The sequence below is a fragment of the Siphateles boraxobius genome, unplaced genomic scaffold, assembly GCF_051911475.1.
Source record: "Siphateles boraxobius isolate OS27281-9 unplaced genomic scaffold, OSU_SipBor_1 41, whole genome shotgun sequence".
Taxonomy (NCBI): domain Eukaryota; kingdom Metazoa; phylum Chordata; class Actinopteri; order Cypriniformes; family Leuciscidae; genus Siphateles; species Siphateles boraxobius.
In genome coordinates this window covers 9367813-9381006 of record NW_027509042.1, presented here as the reverse complement: position 1 = coordinate 9381006, position 13194 = coordinate 9367813, and the positions used below count along the sequence as shown (strand labels likewise).

Here is a 13194-nt window from a genome sequence, read left to right as displayed (position 1 = left end):
TGGCGGAACAGATTTGCTACGCTTCTGCAAAGCAAGTACCAAGACTTGCTACTGCCAATACATTCACAGACATTGCTGTGAGCAAGTAAGACATGGTGCTGCTGATCTATACAGGTGGAGCTGGGGAAGGTGGAGGGTTTCTGAAAGCACACTGCAGACTCCTAACAGCAACACTACCAGTATTTGAATGTTGAGTCGCAGCTCATTGGCAGCTGATGTAGTAGCAACCAATCAGCTGCGCTATGTAGATAATGATGTGATCGCTGCCAAATCGCTACCAGCCTAGGTACTTTAACTAGGTAACTTTATGACAATCATCCTTCAATCTGATGGTTTACTTTGCTGGTTATAGCAAATGAATGAACAAAATAAACACATTAAACAAGATAAATTAATCTACTAATATACCTAATATTTGTTTAATATATAAGCCCTAATATACAAGCAATATATAAGTATAAAGCCAAATGATGCTTAATCAGGAACTGTTACCCAAACTGTTCATTTAAAACCTGCACGTTCTTGTCCAAATCACCACAGCTAATTATAACCTCTCAGTTGGAGTATGTTAGAAACCTTTTAACAACCTAAAAGGGCACCGCTAAGATTAGACTGGGCTTTCCGGTCCTGGGGAATGTGCCTGTACTTGTCCTTCAAACAGTGTACCCTTGGTGCTCTTGAGAACCTTGACACTGAAATTAGCTCTGTTCACAGCTTGGATGACACCCTCTAAAAGATCATTGGCACATCGGAGAATGGTCACTAGAGAGTACAACGTGATGATCGGAGGGTCCCTAATTCACCAGCTCTATCCATTTTTCCTAATCACTTTCCTGTCCATAATAACTCACCTTATTGTCATTATCGGGTTCAGTTCTAGACGGATCTCGGCCTGCCTGAGTCACAGAGTGTCAGATCACAGGAGATAGACACAAGCGATTAAATATGGAAAACATATTTGATTTTATGTTTTTAATATATTTTATACACACACATAAAAATATAAAATAAAACATATATTTATTAATTACTTATTCAATGTATATGAAGGGCCTCTCAAATTTCATTCCACCATTGTATATCACTGAACAAAAGAGAAACAGTTTTAACACTAACAGGTCAAATATTTGATATGTGAGAAAAACCTTCCAGTTAAAAAAATTCCTTCCAGACTCTCCAAACGGTTTGAAATCTCAACAAAGCTGAAGCATATATTTCCTCGGAAAGCCTCTTAAATCGCATTTGCCTGAATTAGTTTCTAAATTGGGTCCAGTGGGATTGCTACCGGAGCTTCAGGATTTTTGTTCAGTAAAATGTTTTTAGACAAAAGAGATTTTGAAAGAGGAAAGGACTACGTAATTATAGGTACAGTAAAAGAGAGTGTGAGTGAGAATGAGTATAATAAAACCATTTACATTAGATTTGATTTACAATAATCAATGTGTGTGTGTGTGTGTATATACATATATATGTTTTAAAAAAAAATATATATATATATATGTGTGTGTGTGTGTGTGTGTGTGTGTGTGTGTGTGTGTGTGTGTGTGTGTGTGTGTGTGTGTGTGTGTGTCTGTGTGTGCAATTGAACCTACAATTTGAACCTGTTACAGTTACACTGCTGCACGGTTATATACTGCTTAGGTATGTGCACTGCACATTCACATTGAACTCCAATGAGTGTCCAAAGAGCTTGATATACCTGCACTGAAATCCAAGCCCTGATGGAGGCATTTCTCAAGGTTCCGTTCAAGTTAAAGCAGCTAAGAAATTAAAGAGAGGGTAGAAAAGGAATGGATGGAAAGAAAGACAAAGGGTGAAAGAGAGATGTTCTGAACTGGCCTGCAATCCCCCAAATGAAGGAGTTTGATTCACAACCTGCACTTGTCAGATCCAGTTGAGCAGCTGTGATTGAACGGCCTTTAATTAAGAGAGCTGCAGGCAGGCGCGCGCGCACACACACACACACACACACACACACACACACACACACACACACACACACACACACACACACACACACACACACACACACACACACACACACACACACACACACACACACACACACACACACACACACACTGAGCTTAGCTGTTGTCCCGCTGGAGTAATGACTCTGTTTAGCTGTGCAGAGCAGAAAACAGCCCTTGGACTTTAGCATCAATCTTCACAGCCATTTGTTTTACTGACCACAGATTGAACTGTGGACAACTGCTGCTGTGACGGAGCTGTGCGCCTTCATTTTTCTCAGTTTAACAGAGCTCACAGCAGAGACAGAAGAGATAAGGTGTGACTACTGTGCATTTTCTCTGGAATAAATGCACATGATGAATGAGTCCTTATGAACACATTCATGCAAGCGCTCACATGTCGTTTTAATGTTGCTGGCAGGTTCTGAGAGACTTATAACATCTGAAGTGAGGGTAATGGTGTCGGATCCCAAGAAGGGGTAACTGAACATGGCAACATCATGACCCATATGTCTGTATCCATGCATGTAACTACATAAAGACACAACTACTATTAATTTACTATTAAATGTACTATTTTTCTTTGCTAGACTGCAATTTTACTGGACAAGGGATGAGAATCAAGAGACAAGAGTTTTTTTCATGGCACTTGTTTCCATTAATAGAATGCCAGCATTTTTTCACACTTGTGTGTAATACAACATCAGAGCCTTTCAATCATGAAATCATACAAAACAAGTATAATTCGTAAACAAATATTGCACAGAGGTATAATGACGTGAATAATAATATTATTATTAATAACAACAATAAGATAAATTAGTACTCTTAATTTATTTTAATATTAAATCTAATATTTAAATTTAAATTTTTAAACATTTAATATTTGAAATATTTCAATTTATTTAGTGATTATAAGTAAAATTCATGATTATTTTGATGATGATGTTGATTTTTGTTATTGTTGTTGTTATTAATCATCATCATCAACACTAAATATATAAAATACTAATAATCAGCAAAGCTGCTTAAAATAAAATATTCACCGAATCATTTTTTTTTACATTATGTATTTGGGTAGTTGTGAATATAAATTTCATTCAATTTCACAACAAATGTGAATGTTGCTCATGCTTATTAAAAATAACAGATGAGTCATGAAGGAACCGGATTCATTAAGTGGAATTGGCACCGGAGCCAGAACAGTTCAATTCTTTTCATTCTTTTCATTTGAAGTTGATGAGTGTAGTAACATACCCGTCCCTGACTCTGTGACATCAGCGTCTTTATGCTCCACCGTTTCCTCCATGTCACTAGATGTTTTCTTCTCAAGAAGTTCAGGCACGCAGAAGTCCGTCTGACTCTCTAGTGGACACATGTAATGGATCAGATCTCCTTTGCATATCTCCAGAAATGGGTACGCAATTAGACTCCTTTCCTACAGGGGAAAAAAGTCAATTTAATAAAGCTGCATACTAACATATAAACAACTCATGCATATACGATTCAGTCCTGTGCGGTGCTAAAACCAACAGGGAACACTGCTTCAAAACAATAATAAAAAGAATATCAATGTTCCATGCAAGAAAGAAAATCATACGGGTTTGAATGGCAGGATGAGTGAATAACGAAAAAACTGTCAGTTATGTGTCAACTGTTCCTTTTAAAGTTCCTTTTAAATCTATGTGGAAAAAAGGGGATTCTATTGAAAAATTGGGTAACGTAATAGCTATAAACAACAAAGCATGGGCTGAAAAATTAGTGGTGACACCAAGTTATTTGCTCTTTAATGCATTCAGTACTAATTATTTCTGTTCATTATAGTTAAGAAGGGAATGACACTGTCCTCTACAAAAGACCTTCAATGATGTCCCACCTCATTAGAATCAAACTTAGGTCAGACCTTTACTGATCAAACACACCAGCCTTATGACAACTTTGCAGCTGGACTAGGCAGGAGTTTACACCAATTAGTCTGCTTTTAATGAAGCGGCCTAATTAAGGATAAGACTAAATGCCACTGTAATGATCTGAAAGAACAATGCAAAACAGCAAGCTGATCAGGCTGTTGCACAAATAAAATCGCTAAGCGTGAAATTGTGAACTAAGGTTAAGACATTCGGGACTTTTATTTAGATATAACAGGTCTAGCATGTTTTAACAAAAGGTCAAAAGCATCTAGATGTAAATAAACCACTGTCACTTATAAACCCATGTTCTAAATCTCTATTTATTTATTTAATTCCATTCTACCAAAGCAACTGCACAGTAAGCAATGCCTTAGTTTTATTTTTAGATATAATATATCATAAAGCTCACATGTAACCAACAACTAGAAGCTTATGGTTCCAGATTACATTAAAATCAGAACAGATTTAAAATGCATAAAGTAAGAATGTGAGATTATTGAATATGGCATTTCATAAAACATCATTAAGGTTTCCCTATATAGAACCAGAATAAATGTGCAGAAAATACTTTGCGATGAATGGTAATAAAATGCAGATGCTAGCAACATCAGACAGGGGCTGCAATATCCTTTTGTACTGTGAATGATTTGATATATATTTATATATGTGGAGGATGTTATGTTCCACCAAGCCCTCAGGAACAGAACTTCCATAATTGTACAGGCTCTTCATGATAAGAGCTTTGTTTTGATACAGTAACACTGTTTAGAATGGCCCATAGAAATGACAAGTGCCATAATAAAACAAGGCACAGGCCAGACACAAACAAATATATGTACAAATGTGCACAGACAAACTTAACAGACACATGCCATTCATTACCATAATAACTTGATGGTCACAATAAATAATTATCATAAAATCTCCACAAAGATATAAAGACAAACCTTTAAAATTTACTAGATATGTTAAATGTTAAGGGACTTGAAAAAAGCAGCTTGAATGATCGTTTTTATGAAAAAAAACCCGAAATAATATATAGCTGTTTTTTGCATATGATTTTGCACAAAGAAAGTCAATTAAAGGTGCTGTATGCAATTTCTTTGACATAAAAACACCATAATATGTTTGCAGAGATCTAGGAAAAGTGCCAAGTTCAGATATTGTTCCTCTGAAAAACAATGCTACAGCCAGTTATTCAATGTGCAGTCCATATCGGAATGTCTGTTTTTGTTTTGGTCTGTGTGATCACTGCCAATTTACTCAATAGTATTTCGGAACCCGGAATTGGCAATCGGAGTATTGTAGCCATGGAAGCCAGGAAACAAACTTGGCCAGAGATCGCAGATACTACCCGAACAAAAAAGCTTCAGTAACAAAAACATCGCAATACATTAGCTGATCAACGTACAATGTAAGGCTCGTCGTTTTCCATTGTCAACTACGCCCGTTCCCGTTGCGTGTCCTCAATCTGGGAACCCGAGTCAAGACTGAGGCGGAGGGGGCGGAGGAAACAGCTCTCTCCAATATTTGGAATTTAGACTGCGGTACCCATTGTCAATATTACATACTGCACCTTTAAGAATTTGTGCATTGTGACATTTACTTTTATTACAATTAACTCTTTTAAAGTTGCCAACACCGCCAGCTTTTTGACCATTTTCACAAAACTTCATGGCCCCCAGAATATTTTGTTGAATGAATATCGGGATATGCAACATTTTAAAAGAAAAAAAAACAGACCCTCTGCTTTTAAACAACAACAATGGAAAAAAAGTTTTATTCTAGCTTCATGTATTCTTTTATTATCAACACCTAAATGTGGGTAAGCAATATTTTGAGAAAATCCTGTTTTTGTCAAAGATCGGATTCAGAACGATAATCATCGTTGAACATCGATGGAGTAGGCTAGATTGAGTCCATCAACAAGCTTGCACAGACCTATAGCTCGTAGTATAATATTGCTTGTTTCTGCATCTTCTTCGCATGTGTTTTCATTGGAGATTCAGTAATCTTTCAGATGTATAATAGCGCCCCTACCGTATAACAGTGAAAACACGGAAAGACGGAAAATTCCACAATGGCGGGGAAAGAGTTAAGCATGTTTCCCCATTTCTCTGACTCAGGAAAACAGGGAAGTGGAGTTGAAGGTGTTTAGTAGTTTCACTGTTCTCTTTCTCTTGGCTAATTGGTTGGTTTTATTCTAGTCCTCTGCATAAGAGTCCTGCTCTAAGCAGTATGAATCACCTGATAGGCTACACATAAAGACTCCAGCCCTTAGGGATCCATATGCAAATGAGAGCACATCTCCTTGAACCAGGACTGATAATGAGTGCTAGAAAAAACAAAATAAAGACAATCCACTCCACACTTTCGCCCCCATGAAAACAATGTCAAAACACCAAGGCAAATTGCAAAAATCTGTCTGTAATACTTTTGTTTGCTTTCCGTCAAGACTGAGCATTAATGTACTGCAGCCTACATTTAGGTTATACTTTTCTAATCATGTCACTGGGGTCCTTTCAGAGCGTTCAGTCTCTTATAATGGTGTCGTTTCATGGCTGTTCATCAACTGCGTCAACTATAGCATTGCAGTAATAACTATCTTCCAGACACCTCATTAGTGTAACTGCTTGTGCTCTCCATCACGGCTCTGAGCGACACTATCAGTAAGACAACAAGCACTTAGCAGACTATTATAAAAAAACAGGAATTCTAAACACCTTTTACACCTTTCATGCATGTTGTTTAATCTAATAATGAACCTAATTACCCACTATGAGATTTAATAATGATTAATAAAGCAAAGAGTACTGTATGTAGCTCGCACTCTATAAAAGAACCATGTGGTGCACCGAGCAGCAAAGTTTTTGCGATAACTTTGTCTTTGTAAGCATTACTGTAGGTGTCACAGGTAATATTTGCACTTTAAAATTTAATTAACCCAAGACCTCAATATCCTTTGTGACTGATATATCTGATCATATGTTACAAAATGATCACGGTTTGTAAATTGTGCTGTTGAGTACAGAAAAACTGAAAAAGAAAGCAATGAAACTAGTGTGGAGTGAGGTCTGTTTAGTTCGACCTCAAAACTTTACCTTTAAATGATCAGTATAACCGTGAACTCTATTTATCTAATCACAGACAGCTTAGATTAAGCCAGGATTGGCCTTAGTTAGTATCACTGTAGTATTGTAATATAACACAAAGACTCATGGACAACCCTGAAATGTTTATGTAACACACACATACGCACATACTTATGCTTCTATGGTAAGGCACCTGTATCATTTTGAATGCACAGCTGAGAAACAGTTGATAAAGCGACATCCGTATATAAATAACACCTGGGGGCTCCAGCGTCACCCTTTTCTCAGAGCTACGAATATCTTCATTTCCCGTCCATCATAAAAATAAATAAATAACTAGCCACTAGATTAACCAGGCCTGATATAATTGAAAGTACGCTTCCGGCATGAACATTTTTAATTATGCGGAGACGATGCTCCATTTTCCCTGTTGCCCTTTTGTATGCAAAACCAGACCCGCAGTGGCTGCGGGGCGAGCGTTACCCAGCCCAAAGAGTCGACATGACTCCACTTACCCTGAGCTAGACGGGGTGCAATCAGGAGATAATGAAAGTGAACGTCACTTCCACAGAGGGATGAAAAGTATCCATTTTATGCGAGCAAACAATCATGAGAGCTCGACTGAGGGGCTCTTTCTCTCAAAAGTGAACAGAACAGCTGCACTGTTGTTACTACTGGCCAAGTTCCATAACAACAGCATATTTTAAGTAAGTCCTGCTTAAACCAGCTTAAAAGGTGATTTGGAGGTTTTTTAAGATGGTTTAGCTAAAATAAGGATGCACTGATATTAAAAATTAGGGATGCACAATATATCGGTGGCCATATCGGTATTGGTCGATAAATGTTCATTTTTAATGTTATTGGTCCGAAAAGAAAATTAGGGTGATATATTAAAGCTAAATATTTGATATACCCAAAATAAGGTGATGTGAGCATTATGGAGCATAAAATAGTCTCTCTTGTAATGTCTGTTTAATTCATACCGGACATACCCTCGTGCAGAAGGTCCACAAGTGAGACTAATAAAGTCATACATTTTATGACATTCCAGGAAATCCCTTATATGGAAAAAGACATCTAGATATCGCTGTAGCTGAATAAAAAAAATGCACAACATAATATACAATTATGAACAATGGATAATTATTCTGAGGTTTTCTAAAGATCACATTAAACTGTTATTAAATTATTATTATTTTTAAAGACTGCATTCAAATCTACATGCACAATTAAAGCTGCAGTCGGCAAGTCTGGCAGACTGAGTGGACTTAGGCAAAATTTTGAATGTTTACAACTCTCATGTCCCTCCCCCACTATCAATGAATACCCTCCCACCGAGTTCGTGCCCGTCAGTGCGTGTGCAACAGATTTTCTGTGAACGTGCCCGTCTCATCAGCATGCATCAACACCATGGAGTATTTGGAGCTAGTCAGATAGCACATACAATAACAGTAGCTTTACTACTGTTCTTACTCTCGCAAGAAAGATAGAGTAGCATTGATTCTTCCAAAAAGCCGAACTTTATCCCTTCATCTGGACATGTTTATCCACCTGACGTTACGTTCACATGGATTTCAGTGCAAACAAAGCTAACGAATCTGCCCAACAAGTGCTAACGTTACCTATCCATACCAACACATTTGGGCAAACATACTTAGATTACTAACATAGCACTAAGAAATAAAGTAACTGGTTGATAAAGCACAATTACCTGTCGAGAAGAAATGTTGCAAGCTCTGCATCCAGCTTGAACCCAATTAAATCACGTAAATCTCTCTACCTTTCAAATGCCGATCCGATGTTGATCCTGGTTTACAGTATTTACGGGCACGGTCGCTTTCTTTCTTTACTTCTTTCTTTTCAGCAGGTGTTCTCTTTTCCTGTGTTGTTTTTGACCTCCTAGCTTTTGAGGTTAACCGGAATTGGAATCTTTTCCGCCATCACTCTTCCTTACTGCGCGAACTTCAGGCGTGTGCATGTGATTGTAACATGCGCGAGGGGTGGGGTGTGCACGACCTGTGATTGACAGTCAGATCTCACACCTCCCTGCGCTGATTGGACCCGATGATCCGGGAGCGGTGGGTTTTTGCAAGACAAATAACGCTCCAGGTGGAGTTAGAAGCTCGGTTTTTTTTCTAAAACCACTTTATTTATGTTGTTCTGTCGGATTGTAGTGTCGATTTCACTGAATATGATCAAAAAAATGTTGCAGACGGCAGCTTTAAATATCCCATATAAACCTATACTATAATCTCCAGTGAACAATACAGTAGCCAACTGATGTATCATGCATCCCTAATAATCAAACCAGACCAGCCAAACCATCTTAGGCCAGAACCATTTCAGGCCGTACAGGTGTCCAAGTTGTATTTTAATATACTAGGAAGCTTTGAGCTCTTTTTGAGACAGATATAGTGGAGACAGGACAAGAAATTAGTGTAAAGGACACATTCACATGAGCACCACTTCTCCAATTTGTTATGCGTCAAGAGTTAAACACTAAGCGTTGGCCGAATCTCTATCCATTAAGTTTGACGGAATATCATTAAGAAATATCTATACATGCTGAAACAAGCTTCAAACTTTAAACAGGTCATGATGATTTGATACTTGTCCAAGACTTCGCTGTACAGCCATAGAGATAAAAGGCTATTTATTCCCTCATCGACAGGTGAGATTTGTGCCGAGAAAGTCAATGAGTCCTGATAGATCCTGTATTCCAGCTATGATTCAGCTCAGTCCAGGCCAATTACTGCTTTATAGATCAAGCTGTTTAAAGTGTGTAGCACAGTAGAGCACATGTGATGTCTGAAACAGCTTTCATCTTTAAAGTGCTCTCATTAAATCACTTCAAGACATGTTAAACTTATGAATGACAAAAAAGAAAACACACAGATAGTGAACTTGTTCACTCAGGGCCATCACAGTCACAACAGCACTTAGAATAGTTTTGAAAGAATTGGAATAAACCTCTCAATGTTTGCGGTTAAACATTATTTTTGACTTGAGAGCTGTGGGTGTCTGGAAAAGATTTGTCTCTGGATGAAGTAAATAGAATAAATCACATAGACAACACAAGAATATGAAGCATGAATAAGAAGAAACATTAGCATAGAATATAGCCTATACATATAAAAAAAGAAAAGGTCTAAAAGGACGCTCATTTTTCCCCCTCCAACTAACCAACTCCCAACCACAAAAACCAAGGTAACAAGAGAGGTGTACAAGATGGAGCTGTCTATCAGTTCTCTTGTGAATTTAAATAGCCTGTTTCAATTTTCATTTTCATTCTTCACAGGGGTTTTCAAAGAAGAGTTCTGGGGGGTAATTGTTATTATTATACATTTTTGGAGCTATGAAAATGATAATGCTATTTATTGGAATGGTATGATATTTATTGGGAAAATCAACATGATGTTTCTCTTCTGGTTTAATTTGTACATCTAACATTACTCTAATAGTGTTCAGAAAACGATAAATCTAGTCAATATTTTTCAGATAATATTTTAATAACTTGCAGTGGCTTCAGTACAGTAATAATATAAAAGCCAATTATTTATTTTTGCAAATAACACGCCTTTATAATATCATGTATGTTAGATCCAAAACAAAGATATGTTAAATTCTGCATGGTGGAATATGGACAAATAGGCGTTTGCATTAATGCTGTAAATCTTTTGTTCTCAAAGTGTAAAAGCTACTGTCTGTTCATAATATTATGGTTTAAATTCTGATCAAGTGTTTTATTTTTTTGAAAGCATCCCTGCTTCAGCCACGTTCTATGAGTAAGACCGTCAAGCTAATGGCCTGTATTAAGACATCAGTGTTGAATCCCTTCCTGTTTGCTGTCAAAGAGTGTTGTGATTGTGAGACTGGACACAGAGATGGAGAGGACGGGGGAAGCATGACAGGCTAGACAAAACCTGACAATACATGATAAAAAATCAGAGGTAAAACAGAAAGATCAAGCCAATAACATGAGAGAGAGAGCGAGCGAGAGAGAGAGAGAGAGAGAGAGAGAGAGAGAGAGAGAGAGAGAGAGAGAGAGAGAGAGAGAGAGAGAGAGAGAGAGAGAGAGAGAGAGAGAGAGAGAGAGAGAGAGAGAGAGAGAGAGAGAGAGAGAGAGAGAGAGAGAGAGAGAGAAGTCGAATGTTAAATTACACATTCTCAATTTGGATGTTAGGTTGCCTAAACCTAACTGTTTTTTTTTCTAACCTGGACTACAAAGGTTTTCTTAAGAGTTCATTAGCAGGTTAAAATCAATTAAATGTAATTTGAAAGTTCATTCAGAATTAAACAACTTCCAGTAAAACCAAACCAAATCACAAAACAAATTCAAGGAATAGTTTGACTACAAGTGCAAAAGAAATATAAGAGATTAGAAGGTGGATAGCCAACATGGTTTAAATCCACTTGTGTAAAGAAAAGGAAAACGGATAGAAAGGTCAATTAAAAAAGAAAATGACATATTGCAAAGATAGAAAAACAGAGCAACTTAACAAGAAATCATCTTAGTAACTAATTAATGTGGCTCCAAATGATAGAAAATGTATCAATATGTGTACCAATAGCTCATCTTGGAATATGCAGACAATAAAGCGGTTCTAAATGATAGAAAATGCATTCATATTTGTACCAGCAGCAGCTCATTTTGCAACATGTGGATAATAAAGGACTCACATCTATTCATATGTAAAACTAGGAAGAACACACATTTAATTGTTCAGCATGCTCATTGAATCATCAAAAAATATTGTAATTTCATTCTTAAGGAGCCTCAAATGAGCTAGTTTCTGTAAACACACTGTACAATGTAGATACAATATAGAGGAGGTCTGAGAGAGAGAATCCAAGGAAAAGAGTGACAGAAGGGAAATACTCCAGGGAAATGTTGTGACTTTGTTATTTCAGGCAGCTGCTCCATGGAGTTTTCTCCTCCCACAAACAGAATGTGAGCACTCACAGGTGAACACATCCCCAATCTCCCTCATCTCCCTGGGCTCCTGCTGTTACATAATACACACCTTTCTCAGCGCAATCACAGGCCAGTCATAGAACTGAGAGTTGCTCAGTGACCATGTGTCAAACCAAAAGGTTTCTATCAATAAGCATCAAATTTGCCCTCTGAAATTGATAGAAACCTTTTATTATAGTCACCACGGTGACGACACTAATAATGGCTAAGCAGCTATTATTAGTGTCGTCACAGTGTTGACTATAACTACACTGAAAAAAAAATCATCAAGTACATTTACTTCATACAGTATTTTTTCTTCATACAGAAAATAAATTTCACATGTATAGAATTAAGTAATAAGTACATTTAACTTGGCCAGTTGGAGTTCATTGTGTTATTTTTACTTGCTCATTTGAAGTTTACTTTGCAATACTCTGATTCAAGTATATTTTACTCACTCTTTGCTTGTAAATTTTACTCAAATAATGTAGCAAATAAATGAAGTTATTCTTTTAAAGTGCATCTATAAGTCAAAATATAGCAACAATAAAAGCAATGATAAAACAGTGTTAATACAACTGGAAAACAGTGCAACCTTACTATTCATGCCGTAGTGGCATTGCATGATGGGAACACCAGTACTTAATTTTATAGCTTTGATATTGACTTGAAGAATTCCAAGTAAAATGTACTTGTGAGTTCAAGCTTTAATTGCATACTAATATAAAATGTACTTTTTTAAAATTCTAGCCTGAACTAACTGAATTAACGTAGAAATAATATTCATTACAGACATCATTTTTATCAATTTCTCCAATCTCAAAACCAAATTTGATAGCACAGCAATTAAATAAGTGTGTTCTCTATACCCTGATTTCAAATACACTTTAGAATGAAAACTAGGCTATATGGTATTTTGTACAATGCCTGTATTTGCTTCATTTATGTTCACTTTGAGGGTATTTCTGTCAGCCATAAAGTCAGATAACCACTTCAGGTCAAAGTGGATGTCCTCTAAACAACACCAGCCTACCTGCTAGTTTGTGACAAAAATATTGCAGAGAAGTATGTTGCTTTAAAGGTGTTTTAACAGTAATTTTATGTTGTTGTACAGTATTTTTACTCAATTCTATACCTAACTTTTATGGAGTAAAAAAACAATACGATTCATTAAATATTAAATAAATTATTTTTAAAATACATATAAATCCAAAATATTAGTATTAATACATATCAGGATTAGGCAATAATTCCTCTTTAATTTA

At 36.7% G+C, this 13194-nt stretch overlaps 1 protein-coding gene across 1 annotated transcript in view; it reads right to left on the bottom strand.

The window, feature by feature from the left end:
- Positions 1 to 13194, bottom strand: part of tex264a (testis expressed 264, ER-phagy receptor a) — a 69245-nt gene that overhangs the window by 6232 nt on the left and 49819 nt on the right. The window contains exon 3 of the mRNA XM_077198156.1: positions 3228 to 3408. Within this exon, the coding sequence (XP_077054271.1) occupies positions 3228 to 3408 (181 nt within the window). The remainder of the gene's footprint in view (positions 1 to 3227; positions 3409 to 13194) is intronic.